This window comes from Canis lupus, chromosome X (assembly GCF_011100685.1).
Source record: "Canis lupus familiaris isolate Mischka breed German Shepherd chromosome X, alternate assembly UU_Cfam_GSD_1.0, whole genome shotgun sequence".
Classification (NCBI taxonomy): domain Eukaryota; kingdom Metazoa; phylum Chordata; class Mammalia; order Carnivora; family Canidae; genus Canis; species Canis lupus.
Window position 1 is genome coordinate 92514636 of NC_049260.1, and position 17066 is coordinate 92531701.

The 17066-nt window shown below is 38.3% G+C and overlaps 1 protein-coding gene across 3 annotated transcripts; it reads right to left on the reverse strand.

Moving 5' to 3' along the window:
• Positions 1-1052: 1052 nt before the first annotated feature.
• On the reverse strand, positions 1053-17020 carry UPF3B (UPF3B regulator of nonsense mediated mRNA decay). Of its 3 annotated transcripts, XM_038588188.1 has the most exons (12): positions 16671-17020; positions 15686-15792; positions 15408-15514; positions 11565-11663; positions 10151-10261; positions 8734-8777; positions 8079-8261; positions 7639-7677; positions 5661-5821; positions 4999-5287; positions 1977-2084; positions 1053-1184 (listed from the first exon to the last, which is right to left on the reverse strand). In XM_038588188.1, the coding sequence occupies exons 1-12, from the start codon at positions 16824-16826 to the stop codon at positions 1176-1178; spliced, it is 1413 nt and encodes a 470-aa protein (XP_038444116.1). In that variant the 5' UTR covers positions 16827-17020; the 3' UTR covers positions 1053-1175. The 3 variants fall into 3 exon arrangements, with proteins under 3 accessions (XP_038444116.1, XP_038444115.1, XP_038444117.1); XM_038588187.1 differs by having other exon boundaries at positions 1053-2084; positions 16671-17017; XM_038588189.1 differs by lacking the exon at positions 7639-7677 and having other exon boundaries at positions 1053-2084; positions 16671-17009.
• Between the last annotated feature and the right edge of the window lie 46 nt (positions 17021-17066).

Consider the following 17066-nt stretch of genomic DNA (forward strand, 5'->3'; position numbering starts at 1 on the left):
AAAAAACTTTCGTCAACACTATTTACCTATCTCCATTTTTTCACTGCTAAATTTCTGTGTTGTTTTTATTTTCAACCTGGTCTGGCATCTGTTCCCTATAATTCCAGATCATCAGTGATTTCTAATACACTGAAATCCATACCCTTTTTTCAGGCATCACACTTGACCTGCCAGCAGCATCCAACCCTAATGGCCACTTTCCTTACCTTCTTCAGTCTTTTCTCTTGGGTCAGGGAATACCGGGGTCTTCTGGTTTTCCACCTACTCTCTGGCTACTCTTTTTCAGTCTGTGGGTACTTTTCCTTACCTGTAACCTTAGAGTTGTTCAAGGCTGGGCCCTAGGTCTCCTTGTTCTTTCTTCACACTCTCTCCCTAGGTGACCAAATCTAAACCCATGGCGTCAATGATCACCTAAAAATAGATGAATTCCAAATCTGTTATCTCCAGCCCAGATCTCTTCTCTGAGCTTCAAGGTCTGTTTATCTGGCTGCCCCATCCCCATTTCCTACCTGCCACTCTCCCCTTACCGTAACTGGTTTTTGCCTGAGCAATTCAGTACTGCTAAGCCCAGTGGACATATCTCTTCACTTCTCTAACCTCTCTGCAGCAAAGACCACTGCTAGCCATTCTCTTTGAAAGTTTCCCTTTCTGTACTTTAGTAGTCTCTCCCAGTTGAGGACTATTCTCTTTCAGTCATCTCTGATGGCTCTTCCTCTTTACCTGCCTCTTGGGATACTGGTTCCTAAAGGCCAAGTAAAACTAAAGCAGTGACTTACTCAGTAAAGGCAGACTGACACCACATTAGAAGCAGCTGGCAGAATGAACATTTAAGCAGCCCAAGGATGTTGTCCAAACGTTTTGGTTCTCATGGAACAAGAGTAGTGAACCATGATTTGATCTTCTTGGTGGGCAAAATAAAAGCATAAGGCTAATGAAGGCAGAAATGAGTATCCTTCATCCCATTTCAAAATACCCAAGAGATTAATTCAGTATCAAAAGTTTAATTTCTCAAAATGAATAGCTATTTAGTAAAGCTAATAAATACACTTAGCTTCATACTTGAGTGATGTTGATATTTATTGACATCAATGCAAAACAAGCCAGGACTAAAAGTCGCTATTTGACAGGAACAAATATTGGTACAGTTTCCTTCCTGGAGAGGGTATGCACTCAGATCACGAGACCTAAGATTAAAACAAAGACTGGATTGTCAAGAACCAAACGGGTTAAATTTTACTTATTAATATAAAAACTGCTAAAGGCCAAAGGAGATGTTTAAAAATATTCTTTATGCTAAGCTCATGTAAGCAAACAAAAAACTAAAACTAATCCTAAAACTTCAGGACGTAGGATATAGACACGACATGACTATTTAAATTTTTGCACAGGCGAATATGTTATATCCTTCACTGTCCTTGTACTACAATTACATGCTTTTGCATCTACACTACACAAAGTCAACAGTTATCACCAACAATGAATGTAACTAGATCTGAACAAGACTTCACAGTGACTCTGTTCCACTCAAATTAAAATTCAATCCAGGATTTAACAAAACCTTGCTTTTAGAACCAGCTGTCTTTTTTCCCCCTCCTCGTGTCATACCTAATTAAGTCCTCACCTGACCTTTCCCGCCTGCAAATTGCAATGCATGTCCTCTCCCTCATCTTTGCCTGACACTTTAAAATTAATTTGTAGGAACTGCATAAAAAAATGAAATTGAACTTCCAACCCAAACCTGCGATCAGGTTCCTGCTTTGATGCAAAAAAACAAAAAACAGAAAACAAAAAACATACTCCTCTGCAGTGTACCCCACCAGCACAGCGATCCTTTCTCTCTCTCTACTCCTTTGCCCTGAAGGCACTTCTGGATTGCTTAATACATGCTCTTTGGCTGCCTAGACAGTCAGGACATCTAAGGCCTTTTGGACTTATCACTCCTCTCCTCCTTCTTTTCTATGGCTAATACCACTTTCCTGCTTTTTTTCTATTGCTGAATCTCCAGACTTGGTGCTGTCATCAGGTGGACAGAGTCGATTTCGGCTTCGAGCTCCTGGTTGGTAAAGCTGCATTGCTGGGCGATCCTGAAATAAAATTAAATGTTAATGTTACAACATGGCTTCTAAACATTTACAGGGGATTTTCAGAGTCATAAGTTATATATTGATATATACCAAGAACAACTACAAGATCAAAAATGTGAGGGCACAGTACTTGACAGTGTTGATGGTTAATTTGCCTCTGCTTATGTCCTTTCCCCCATCTCCACATAAAAGCAACCATTTTGTAAGTATTATTTTATATGCCTAGGGTACGTCTGCAATAAATCTAATTTTCTTAACCATCTCAAGATGAACTAAATTAGCTTGAATTTCCTTTACTTAGAAACCTCAGCCATTACCTGTCTCTCTTCCCCATAAGTAAATGGACTTTAATATTCACTACCACATAAGAAAAATTTTAGGAGTAAAACAGTAATAAAGAATGCAAAGTCTTACGTGGAGACCTCCCTGAAATTATGAGCTCAGACTCCATGCAACTTGCCACAAACATGATTATTTCTTAATTCACATATAACAACACCCTACCTTGAGACTCTTTAGGTGGCATTTTAGATCTCAAATTCCTAAATAAGTCTCAATAAAGTCATCACATACCTCTGAGTTCAAATAACGTATGTGGTTTATGACATTATGATCCTGGAAAACTTAGATGTATAGCCCTTTTTAGAACAACAAAAAATTGTGTTGAGCCTTCCTTACCCTTCTCCCTGGTGTATGGAAGTTAGCCTTAAAGCATTATTCACAACTGAATAATTCCGGCAAAATATTTCACTATTTTTATAAGATGAAATGTTGAAACAGGTAGGATTTCTGCATAGCATTTAAAGAAATGGATGATAGGGCTCCCACTGTGCAAAGATGGGACAATGTAAACACCAACAAGGACAATAACTGATGATAAATTGGAACACCAAATATTTCTAAATCCACAAATTATTATAGACAAAACCAAACTCACTGATTACCTAGATGTTGCTGGGACACCAACTCATTACTCTGAATGCTGGTACATAAAGGGAGAGGATCAAGTATTTCTCTTGCCCTTCCTGTATAAACTGAATTTTGGGCTAAGAATTTTTTATAATAGATGGATCAGGCTTATAATACCCGAACCTACTGATCAGGTGTTTTTTTCAACTTTATCACCTTAAGAAATTTTAAATCTATAGAAAGGTCGTAAAACTTATACAATGAATACTTAATACCCTTCTCTTAAGATTCACAATTATGAACATTTTGTCACATGCTTCTTCTAACATGTACACATATATACATGTTTTTTTTGCAGAACCATCTGTGAATAAGTTGCAGACATCATGACCCTTATCCCTAAATATTTCAGCTTGGATATCTGAAGAACAAGGACATCCTGTTCCATAACCACAATACAATTGCTATTGATCAGAACATTACACTAGAAAGACAGCCATATGTCATATCTTCCTGATATGATGCAATAGGAAGTACACAACACAATCTATAAAGTATTCTTTTTTTTAAGATTTTATTTTTAAGTAATTTCTATACCAAACATGGGGCTCGAACTCACAATCCTGAGATCACAACCCTGGCTGAGCCAGTCAAGCATACACACCTCCATCTATGAAATATTCTTTTTTAAAAAAAGACTTCTTTATTTGAGAGAGACAGTGCATGAGGAGGGGAGAGGGAAAGGGAAAGAGAGAAGCAGACTCCACGAAGCTTGGAGCCTGATGTGGGGCTCAATGCTATGACCCTGAGATCATGACCTGAGCTGAAATCGAGAGTCTGACACTCTACCAATGAGCCACCCAGGTGTCCCAATCTATGAAGTATTTTTGCCAAAAATTGAGCATAAATATATTCAGGCCTGTAGGTGAGGAGCAACCTATTTTTATGAATAAAGTCTGATTGGCACACAGCCATACTCGTTCTTTTACATATTATCTATGCCTGCCTTCCTACAGAGCTTAGTGGTTCTAGTAGAGACCATATGGCCCACAAGGCCTAAAATATTTACCATCTGGCCCTTTACAGAAAAAAAAAATCTGCTGACCCCTTTCCTAGATATAACTCCTACTTTTCAAGGAAACACGTAAGATAGAGAAACATGTTAAATGATACCACAGGGATATAATTAGTCCATCCAATTTAGAGCCAATACCTCCTCATAACAAACTGGTTTCTGTAGCAAATAAATGGCAGGAAAACAAGAGGGGAGATTGTTTAGATTAAGAGAGACTTAAGGATACAATACAATTTGTGGATCTTGTTTAGAGCCTATAAAGAAGTTAGTGAGACAATTGGGAAAAACACAGTAAGTAGGACATTAAGGAATTATTATTAGAGGATTTTTTTGGTAGGAAAATGCTATTTTTTTGGTATGAAATGTTATTAAGAAAAATAATCTGTTTCTGGTATTGACATATTTAAAGATATGTTTAGGATTGGCCTGAAAATAATCCAGGGGTGCCTGAGTGGCACAGCTGGCCAAGTGTTCAGACTCTTGATTTCAGGTCAGGTCATGATCTCTGGGTCATGAGATCAAGCCCCACGTCAGACTCTGCACTCAGTGTGGAGTCTGCTTGAAATTCTCTCTGCCTTGTTCTTCGCCCCTCCAATTTGTGCTCTCAAATAAATACATAAATCTTTTTTAAAAAGAAAAGAATCCAGTAGAGTCAGGGATGGGGTAGAGAGGTTGGTTGTGAGCTGGTAATTGTTAAAGCTGGGTGATGAGTGTGTCATTATTCTTTTCTGCTCTACTTTTGTGTATGTTTGAAATTTCTACAATAAGTCAATAAAAGGCCCCAACCAAGACTGAAAAAAAGAGTTGCAGATAGTTCAACTTCCCTTTTAAAAAGTCTGTCATAAACAGTGAACTAACCCTTTCCTTTACACTTGCAAGAAAAGAAAAAAAATCCTCGTGAAAATAAACAGATATAACGAAAAGCAGCACCTTGTTTCTTATGCGATCTCTTTTAACCACTTCCTCTTTCTTTTCAGTTTTTTCTGAGCTGCCTACTGATTCTGTACTTTCAGTCTTCTTTCCTTTATCCCGAACCACTTCTTTCTCTTTTTTCATTTCTTCTTCCTTTCTTTTAAAAGCCTTCTCCTTCTCATAGCGCTCCTTCTGCCTTCGTCGCTCTTCTTCCTGCCGCTTCAGCCTCTCCCTCTCCCGAAGGATGCGCTCTTGGTCTCGCTCATAGTCCCGTTCCCTGTAGTCTCTGCCACTCTCCTCTTCGGGCCTGCATGGGAAACAGATCTGAGCTAGCACCCTCAAAGAATGGCTAGTCACACATGTGGGAGTGCTCTGATTAGGGCCTGACCACTACAGGGAGGTGGCACTTTGGGAACAGAGTAAAAAAAAAAAATTCTAGCGTTTGAGAAACAGTATTTAAAAAAAAAAAAATCCTAGCGTTTTGAGAACAGTGTTTTAAAAAAAAAAAAAAAAAGTGCGCACCAGAAGTCATTCACCCAGACTGAGATGCTAGAATATTTTAAACTTTTACTCATCCTCCAACCCCTCAGAATTCAGGTACAAGTCCAGGACATGGCAGTAAAGCTAGCTTGTAGAAACACGTTGAAAACAAGTATACCAAAGAGCCCCCGACTACTGACCTCCTGGGCTTTTCATCTTTAGGTTCGCCATCAGAGCGCTTGGGCAGTGTACAACTCTGCCCACTGGCTCTTTCATCATTCAGATTCTCTTTGTCCAGTTTCTTGGCTTTTTCTCTTTTGTCTAATTCTTTTTCATCTCCTTTTTCTGGTTTCTTGAGTAGCTTTAAAGAGAACAAATTTATTCTTATTTTGAAAGGTGGGACATTCTCGTCTGATTCTACCACGAAAACCATATACTAAGTGTTTTCAATTTAGGCTATAGAAGGCCTCTTTCTGCAGGTACTCTTAAACTTACAGGTGAATAACTAGTGCACAAGAGCAGTGATTGACTAAAAGGATGCTATTAATGTGAAAGTGTTATCCACTCAAAGTGGTTTAATCACTTGTGGCAATAGGATCAAGACTCCTTTGGCTTTAGATGGGTCAACCTTTCAGTGAACCAGGGCACACTTCCAAGTATGCCTTCAGTAGCAAACAAGCATATCGATATGACTTGATGAGAAACTATACCACAAATTTAAAATGCTAGGCAAATTACTACTGGACTTGTAGTACTTGAAATGACAAATACCTTTGTCACCAAAGGAGAGATCCATTGCAAGAATGATTTTGCCTTGAGCCTGAGAATAATATACATATGATGGTATAATCTTAATTTTCATGATTTAAAAATCCAAATACCTCATGGAACAGTGAAGTTCCATCTCTACTGAGCTGAACACTGCTCAATGTCACATATATATACATACATATGTACATACATGTGAGACATATATATATATGACAGAATGCAATTCTAAAATGTGCTTTATCAAGTCCAAATTGCTAACAAAATAGTTTCTTACACCACTGCCACAAACCTCTCTAGAATACCCTCATGTATTGGATATTCAGAGAGATTCTTAGGCAAAGTAGAAGAATTTCAAGTCTCAGAGTGAAGGCATCATACAAATGGTTCATCTCAGGGTGAAGGCATCACACAAGTCACCAAGCAAAAGGCAAAGCACCACAAGACTTAAGCATGAAGTATTTCAGCACATAGCCACTGCAAATGGCAAGTCCAAACTACTAAGGAGGCACCAATGTAAAGTGAGGATTCCATGTACAGGTTTCATTGGAAGTGTTCTTATTTTTCTAATGAACATCTTTGTTAGAAGCCAGGATGTTCATTACTCTATTAAGAACATTAATGAATGTTTCTAGTATGGCTGGCTCTACCTTCTGTCTTGCAGATAGGAAAAGCAAGTCAGGTCACTTGTGGCATGGCAGAGAGAGATCACTAGAAGGACTTAAGATGGGAACCTTTCCACACCACTGCCAAGCACCTTATCGCCAATAATGAGCCCGGGTGAGCCTTGAGGGAACAAACCCTTAACCACACAAACAGCTTAATTTTGATGTGGTAAAAGGAGGAGACCCTGCCACCATCTCTGAGAGATTTTTTCTGACTTTCTCTGAAGTATTAGGTACTAGTACTTCCCTAAGAAGTTTGTTGGAGCAAGAGCTGCTTAAGCCATGCCCTCAAAAGGGAATCAGTAAGGCTGGGATTTTTCTACAAGTTTTCTTCTTCCTACGTGTAATGTGTTAATCAGAATCTGCCACCCACAGATTCCCAGGTAGATGAAAGAAGGTAACATGGAGAATCATGTGAGGGGAAGCATGTAATACAGAATATTTATCCCTAAAACTTCCACAAGGCAGCCAGTTAGGAGAGGCACATGAAGAGAAAGAGCTGTTTAGGCATGGTTGTCCTCTAGCTGTATATTGAAGCTTCTGGGTACCCCGCAGAGCATCAGGAAGTCATCTGGGCCTCCTTCTCAAATAGGAATTTAAAATGGCTCAGATTTTAAGAAGACTCAGTCAGTCTGAAAGAGTTTTCTATAGGTATCACTACCACCACCACCGAAAGGACTTATTAACTAAGACCTGTGTGTGTGACATGATACTAGGTGCTCTGTATCATGTACTTGGTCCTTACATTTTTCTGATTCACAGCTTGTAACAGAAACCTGTGTACCTGAAGACAGTGGAAAACAAACAGATGAGGCAACTTCATGTATCAAATATGAAGGAAAAGCTGAATAAAACCCATAATTCATGCCAGCCAGCCCTAAGCCCTTACTTATGAAGAACTGAGAGAATAATAATCCAAACATGGAACATTCTCAATGATAACGGAGATCTTCACTGAATTAATATCATGTAAATTACTTAATCTGTTTAAATTATCTCAAATTTTTAAAAATACTATTATTAGCATTATAGGAAAGATTCCTATTGGTTCACCTCCCCCCCCCCCAAAAAAAAACACAACAAAATCAAGACTATATTGACACCAACACAAGATGCATGCGTACTTAAGGAAGTAGATACGTGCAATTTTTAGCAACATGCGGTCAGTTTAAGTTATTTTCATACCTTAATCTTTGGTTCATCCTTTAATTTGTCCCTTTCTGGAACTCTGTCTATCTTCTTTAGCTTTTCTATATCTTTCCTTTTTCGTTTTTCTTCTTCTTTCCATTTCCTCCTCTCTTCTTCTCTTTGTCTTTTCCTTTCTATTTCTCGCCTCCTTCTTTCTTCTCTTTTTTCTTCTCTCATTCTCTGGAAAGAAAAATCAACATAAGCCTTCAAACAAGATAATCATCACCAAAAACTTAATCCCGAAGGAATGGTGGGCACCCACTAAATTGGATCGTCTTTCCTTCCTACTTTCTACAAAATGGCATTCTACCTCTTTAACCCCCTTCCCACCCCAATGAGAATATGAGCTTAAAGGGCCTGCTAGTCTCAGAGTCTCCCACTGTTGCCTTGCTATATTTCCAGAGGCTTTCAGAAAATCAAAGGAGTCTCTCTGGAACAAGCTAAAGACTCTCTGAATTCACCAAGTGAATCCTTGGTCCAACAACCAGACTGAAGGAGAAGGCCAGAGAGTGAGGCCAATGAGCCAAATCTTTAAAGAATAATGGTAGAAAAAGCAGTTATTCCTCCTCTAGGATCCCAATGCTCATATGTTTACAGATTATGAACCAATGAAATAAAAGTATTGAGAGAACTATAAAAACAAAAGGTTTACCTGCTTGTTTTTCAGGAAGCTCAAAAGTGGGGTTGTCTTTTTAGCTACATAAATGTAAACAGATTATTAATAATACTTATCAACCCCTAGAAAGGATTCCATTTTCTGACATTCCCTGCCAACCACCCAAGGTGGAGAAACTATACCCCTTAAAACAGTTCACAAGTACGTTATCAGAAAGAAGTTTCACAGTATTCTACTTCAATTCTGAAGGTTTAAAATACTTTTTAAAAAGTGAAGTAATTCTAATTAAAACAATTTCTTAAAAGAATAATAGAATTCCCAGTGTCAGTGAGAATTGAGTGCAAAGGACATTCTCTTGTTTTACAGTTGGAAATATAAATTTGTTCAACTGGGAAGAAATTGGAGGAAGGAGCTAAAAATATCTAATCTTTTGACCCCACCATTTCACTTCTGGGAATTTATTCTAAGGAAATTATCAGAGATGGGCTTATACTCTGCATTCATTAATAAAAACTGTTTTAGGGGTGCCTGAGTGGCTCAGTTGTTTAAATATCTGTCTTCAGCTCAGGTCAAGATCTCGGGGTCCCTCAAATAAATGAATAGATAAAATCTTTAAAAACAAAACCATTTTAGAAGAGTAATTCAATTTTTAATATTCTGAACAATGCAGGGTTTTTTAAATGTTTTGAGGTTTGTTTGTTTGTTTGTTTTTTTGAGAGAGTGAGAGCAGGAAGGGGCAGAGGAAGGAGAGAGAATCTTAAACAGGTTCCATGCTCAGTGTGAAGCCCAACACGGGGTTCAATCTCATGACCCCTGATCCTGAGGATCATGACCTGAGCAGAAATCAGGAGTCGGATGATGAACCATGAACCGACTGAGCCACCCAGGCGCCCCGCCTTGTAGTTAGCTTTTTGAAAGCATACTTCCTTTAGATAAATTCCTAGGAGTGGAAATCCTGGGTCAGGGGCTATGCTTGTTTAGAGTTGATAGAGGAGTGACCATTTATTACTAGAAGAGTGACAATTTACTACTAGAACCAATATCCAAATTAGACTTTCTCAAGAAGTTTTCAATTTTGTAGTAACTAAATTTATCTTTTGATATTTTCAGTTCAAATTTTTTTTCAGGAATGTGAGCTGCTTGTTTCTAGAAAATACCAGTTGATCTTCAAAAGCTTACCAACATCTAAAGGTCCCATGAGTCTTCAGATTTTTTCTACTTATATATATGTGGCATTAAAATGGGTCACAGAGAATTTTTCCAATCTTATCAATGGATTTAATATAACCCTGTGAAGCAGGTATTATCACCTGCATTTTACAGTAGAAGAAACAGAGTCTCAGGGAAGTTAGTGCCTTCCCCATGGTCACACAGCTAACAAGTGACAGAAGTGAGATTCAGATAGGTCTTCTGAGGAAAAAGCCATTGTCCTTAATTCCTGTTGCCCACTTACCTATTAATTCTCTATTTTTTGCTTCTATTTCCTCTAGCAGTGTCTCTGGAGTAGATGTCATTTTCTCATTATCTGCAGCATAACTTTCCAAAAATTTTCTATATTCTGGATCTAAATCATTGTTTAAGTAAACAGAAAATATAGCAGACTTAAAAAAAAACTTTCTACATCATGGAAGATTAAAAATAAACCTAAACATACCCACTAGACTATTTAGGGCTTTATTAGTCCCTTACTCTCAGGACTCCTACTCCCTATACCCACTAAGGGAGTCTGATATAACATGGAGTCAGGGATAATCAGACACCACAGGAATGTTAAGTAACTTGCTTTTAAAAGTCACTGTTCCAACTAACCCAGAGTCACACTTACATGAAAACTGAAAGTTGTAGTTATAGGACCTTCACAGTATTACTGATAGCATGTAAGCAATTCCTGTATGGGTAAACCTCACTTTAAATAAACCCAACATAGGAAAATCAGGTTTTCCAGAAAGGTAAATTGAGGTCCTAGATGTTGCACTGGAGCTGATAGTAATTCCTGGAGTTCTTTTTTAGATGCATTTGACATCAGAAAGGGCAACACATCTGAGTCATTCCACTGCTTGTATTTGGAGTTTCTGTGTACCGTGGAGCAAATCATTGATCTAGTCTTCCAGATCTGAATCTATGATATAATCAGTAAGTACCCATGTGTTCAATATTTTCCATGTTTTCTTTATAAAATACCCACTGTGATAAATAATGGAAATCAAACTAGAGGATTCTAAAATATCAATCAGATATAAAACATTACAGCTAAGCTTTGATCCAGCATAACATCACACAGAGCTCAAAATCTGGATCCAGTTTCCTCTACATGGCAATTAGTCCAGTTTTTTAGTTCTGGTATTCCAGTTCAATGTAATTACTATGTGTGCAGTTAACTGCATATTCAAAACCTAAAAAATTTTTACTGGCCACTTCAGCTATTTTATATTAAGTTTTACTTGAGTATAGAAATTTTTCCATCCCAGCTCTCAATGATAAACCTCCCCTCTTTATAAAAATGGAAACCAAAAAAATAATCAGAAAATAGTATGAGACCTCAGAGAGTTGTACTTTGATACATTTCATTTTTCCCCATTGTCTTCTAACCAGAAAACCCAAGGTAATTTACTGCTCAATGGTCAACAATATATTGCTTGATGGTGGAGGAATGAAATGGCACTACCTGGAGAGAACGGGAATTCTACAGGAAACCCACTTCCATTCTAACAATCAAACAAGGCTTTCATCAGTGAGTTACATTTCTCATGAACGTTTTCTGTATGTTTTCCTATTTAAAAGAGTGGCATCTAATTAATTCCCACAAAGATAGTATTTTTTTAAAAAACCCATGGCAATAGCATTATATAACTAGAGCTATACTGTACCATCATCGATAGTCCCAACTTTGGTATCTCTTTTCTTAGTCTTCTTTTTTGCAGCTTTTTGAAAAGGTGCAAATTCTACTATAGCAGGATATTCCTGACCTGTTTAGAAAAAATACCACACTTGCTATAACAAAAAAAAGTAAAAAATTGGATACAAGAGAGTCAACCCACCACTCTCTAGGCCTCCTTTGATGGCAATCATCTGAATAGTCTCTCAATAGGCAGAAATCCCACGGGCACAACTAAAATCAAGGTGTTACCAAAGGAGCCCCAAATTTATACTGATAACATAATGAAAAGACATGACAGGGAAGTAAAATATTCGTTTAAATTCAACTTCTAAAGTGGGATATTTTGATTTGTGGGGGTAAAAAAGTCTACAGATCAATTTTCATTTAAAAAAATACATCAGAGGGGATCCCTGGGTGGCTCAGTGGTTTTGTGCCTGCCTTTGGCCCAGGGTGCGATCCTGGGGTCCCGGGATCGAGTCCCGCATCGGGCTCCTGGAATGGAGCCTGCTTCTCCCTCTGCCTGTGTCTCTGCCTCTCTCTCTTTCTCTCTATGTCTATCACAAATAAATAAAAAATAAATCTTTCAAAAAAATTAAAAAATAAAAAATACATCAGAAATCTCTAGACTAGGCAAATCTATGAAGATACAAAGATTAGTGATTGCCTAGAGCTGGGGCATAGTGGAGGAGAGTGGGGAGTGACAGCTAATGAATATGGGGTTTCTCTTTGGAGTGCTAAATGTATTCTAAGACTAGATTGTGGTGATAACTGCACAACTCTGTGAATGTACTAAAAACCAACTAACTGTACACTTTAAAAGGGTAAATTTGGGGGATCCCTGGGTGGCTCAGCGGTTTAGTGCCTGCCTTGGGCCCAGGGCGTGGTCCTGGAGTCCCGGGATCGAGTCCCACATCAGGCTTCCTGCCTGGAACCTGCCTCTCTCTGCCTATGTCTCTGCCTCTCTCTCTGTGTCTCTCATGAATAAATAAATAAAATCTTTAAAAATAAATAAATAAATGAATCTTAAAAAGGGTGAATTTTATGACATGTGAATTATATCTCAATAAATCTGTTATTAAAAAAATACACCAGGAGACACCAAAAGCACAGGCAATAAAAGTGAAAAATAGATAAATTGAACTACATCAAAATTAAGATATTCTGTGCACCTAAGGACAAAATCAACAGAGTATAAATGCAACCTACAGAATGGGAGAAAATATTTATAAATCATTTATCTGAAAAGGGGTCAATATACAGAATATATAAAGAACTCCTACAGCTCAATAACAAAAAAAAATTTAAAAATGTTCAAAGGACTTGAATAGACATTTCTACAATGATATACAAATGGCCAACAAGCATACAAAAAGATTAAAATATTACCTTACTTAATCACTAGGGAAATGCAAATCAAAATCACAATGAGATATCACCTCACACCCATTAGAACGGTAGCCATTAAAGGAAAAAAACAGAGTATCAAGTGTCGGCAAGGCGTGGAGAAATTAGAACCCTCGTACATTATTGGTAGGAATGTAAAATGGTGCAGCTGCTATGGAAAACAATATAGTGTTCCTCAAAAAATTAAAAATAGAATTACCATATGACCCAGCAATTCCACCTTTGGGTATATATTCAAAAAGAAGTGAAAGCAGAGACTTGAACAGTTATTTGTAAACCCACATTCATAGGAGCATCATTCCCAATAGCCAAAAGGTGGAAGCAACTCAGATGTCCCTCAACAGATAAATGGTTGAAATGTAGTGTGTGTATGTATCTCAGTGTGTGTATATATATATATATATAAAATGGAATATTACTCAGATTTAAAATGGAATTTCTGACACACCCTACAACATGGGTCAACCTTGAGGACATTATGCTAAATAAATAAGCCAATCTTAGAAATGGGGATTTATTGTTTAATGGGTATAGAGTTTCAGTCTTGCAAGATAAACAAGTTCTAGATATTGGTTGCACAACAGTGTGAATGTACTCAACACTATTGAACTATACACTTAAAATGATTAAGAGGGTAAATTTTATTTATATGTATTTTACCACATTTAAAAAACAAACAAAAAAAGGAATCAGGTAGTAACATATGCAGTAACACAAATAAATCTTAAACATGCTAAGTAAAAGAGGGAGTCACAAAGGCTACATATTGTATGATTCTGTTTATATGAAATGTCTAGAAGAGGGAGAAGGGAAGATGACTACTAAAGGTTAGGCTTCTTTTCGGAGTAGTGAAAACATTCTGGAATCACACAGTGGTGATGGTTGTACAACTTTGTGAATATACTAAAAACCACTGAATTTTAGGTCATGTGAGTTATATCTCAATACAAAAAACCAGGTGACTGCTGGAAAAAGGAAATACACCAGATCCCTGCTCTAGAATAATGCCATGAAAAGTATAAAATACCATTATTGGCATATAGACATAAGCCAGAATAGAATAAGTAGAAATGACCAGAAGACATCACAAAGTCGTACGGAGGAAACACGATTTTGGAAATCCTAGTGAATGCAGAATCAGATTAGCTTATTTACTGGTCTATTTGAGAAGGAATAGATAAACAAGACTGGAGTAGAAGGAATTGTGGAAGAGGCTGAAAAAAAGAACCCAGAAGTGAGGCCTGGCTCTGAAGGACTCTGACTACCAGGCTAAGGAATTTGGACTTTTTTCCCCTGCAACTGCTATCTGAAATCACTATTTTCAAAAACATTAATTTCGCGGCAATATAACATGACTGAATTATACAAAATATAATGACTGAATTATACAAAAATGGGGGAAAAAAGGAAAAATCTGTAAGCTTTTGTCTAAGGAATAGGAGGGAAGGACACAGTGTGAAAGATAAACAGATGAACGAGATATTAAATAAACAATAAATTGACAAGATTTATCACTTCTTTAAGTATAAGGGATAAAATAAAGCAGAAAAAGTTTAAACACAACTCAGATTTCCAGGAACACATTGCTATCTGCTGGAATAAAGCTGGAGTGGAGAAGTAAATGCTTTGGGGAATGAGAGGGGTGGGGATTGATAAAAGCTGGTCAAACACAGTGGCGATCTTTCAACTTTACTGGTATATTCCCTGACAAAGATTTCACTTTTACCAACTTTGAATACTGAGAAACAGCCCAACAAAGAGACATATCATTTACCTGTGATCACAAGCCTAAAGAAAAGTGGCAAATGGCAGCTTGGACATTCTCTGGCTACGTGTTGCAAGTGGCAGATAATAAATAAAAAGAGAGCTAAGACAGAAGTTTTTCTTCCCTATAGACTCCTGGATACAAAGTGGGAGATCATCAAGTTCGATGTTTTAAGTACAAATACAAATTAGAATGTTGAACAGTATTCCAACTGAGAATTACTGGCTTAAAGGATTTAAATTAAAATCAATCAATGTTGGTCCTTGAAGCAAAATGACAAGTAAATATTTAAAATGTGTCATAGAAGTTTATAGAGTCATTTATCAGTATTACTGCTGAAACTAGTAAATAGTCGAAACAACACATCATCTAATCCAGGGCAAAAAAATTTGCCGGGAAGAGAAAAACAGTGGCAATTTCATTCAGTTGATCAAAGTACAGAAATAACAGGTTAATAAAAATACCCAAGAGCTGTGAAAAGTCACTCATCTGTTTATAAGACTGCAATAAGCTCAGCAAATGTGTAAAACTCTTCAAATGTTGCACATTTTATCACCCAGAATTTTAGAAAAGCTAAGAAGGCACTGAGAAAACACCGTGATACACACATTGTCTTAAACATACAAATGACAAAGAAACTCCCCTTCAGTTACAAGGACTCACCTTTATTGTCAAGGAATACATAACCATCAAAGCGATCCCTGAACAAAATAATGTCCTCTTGGTTTTTAAAGTTGATGTATGCTCTGGCATACATATGAGGATACAGACTGCAGAGAGGAAAGCAATTATGTAAATGTGCTTGCAGGTGTCTGGCTGAATTACAAGTATGCATATATTAAAGAGACAGGTTCAAAAATCAAATGGAAAACAGTAGGATAAAAAAAGAATGGAAGATAATTTTTCATTTACCCCCGCCCTCTTTTATTTATTCATTTTACCTAGTATCATTAGAAAAAAACTCAAAATAATCATGCTCCGGCATAGGCTGAAGATGTTCCTGAAGCTGCTCCTTGGTCAAAGTGGGAGGTAATCTCCGAATTACCACCTTAAGAAATGAATAAGGAAGATAAAATTAGTACAATCAATTTTGTCATACCTGAAAGAATCACCTTCCCTGAAAATAGACGGTCTTTACAAGACGGCTCACCAGTAAAAAATTTTTCTAATGCTCAGAATTAATTAAACATCATAATAATGCTGTTTTTTATAAACTCTTAGGAGAACTGCACGGAGCAAGGAAAATCTTAGGTTCTGTTAAGCGGAAGCCCCGCAGTTTACTAGGTTTTCACATAATTTTCTAGCACCCATTTTTTCAATAGATGTATTAGCACGAAATTAGTAGATTAACCCTGGTCTTTCTGGGTGCCATGAACATTTGACTTACTCTCTCCCTAACACATCCGACACATCTTAAAACAAAATCCTTCCTCATTCAGCGTAAAGAATTCAAAACTCTAAAGAATACTAAAAGTTCCCTTATTGCTCCCCAAACAGGATGAAACTGACTTGGCTCCCCAACCATTAATCCCCCCACTCTCGCTCAAGTCGCCTCCATTAATACTCTATCATAAACTACTCCCACTCCTGATGGCCCCTTTACTATTTAATAATTCCCTCCCGATTAACCTTTTAATTCCTCATTCTCTTTACTATCGCTCCCCCTCTGTCCTCTCACAACTCTGACAAACCTTCACGTCTGGGAATCCCCCCCCCCCCCTTTTCCCTCACTCGCACCCCGGAGATTGGCCGAGAGGGGCTCCCCCGATCTCGAGCGAATGGATGAAGACAGGGGGACGCGATTTTCACTCAGGTGAAGAAGCAGAAGGGCAGACTGGGAGAGGAAGAGGGCAGCCCCATTCCCAACCATCCTCGCGGGTGGCGGACCCGTCCCGCCCTCTCCCGGGCCAACAGCCGGCCAGGCACCTTGCTCAGCGCCTCTTTCTTCTCTTTATTTCGATCCTGTTTATCGTCCCCTTTGGTGCTGTCCCCCGAAGCCCCACCGGCGCTTCCTGAGGCCCCCGGGGGAGTCAATAGGGTTACTCGCTTCTCTTTAGGCCTATGCTCCTTCTCCTCCTTCATGGCCACGGCTTCGCTCCGCACAGCGGCTGCCCGGCCTGAACGCCGCTACGCCGGGCACCTACGACGCCCAGCCCACTCCCGTCGAGCTCCGCCCCCAACAAACGCCCCTAGTGATAAGCCAGGCCCCGCGTTCCATTGGGCCCCGCCAGGATCTCGCGAGGCTTCAGGGCGTCAGGCTTCCTTTGATGGAAAGGTTTTAGCACCTGGTCTTTACTTCCCGCCTGCAGAATCTGCGCACCG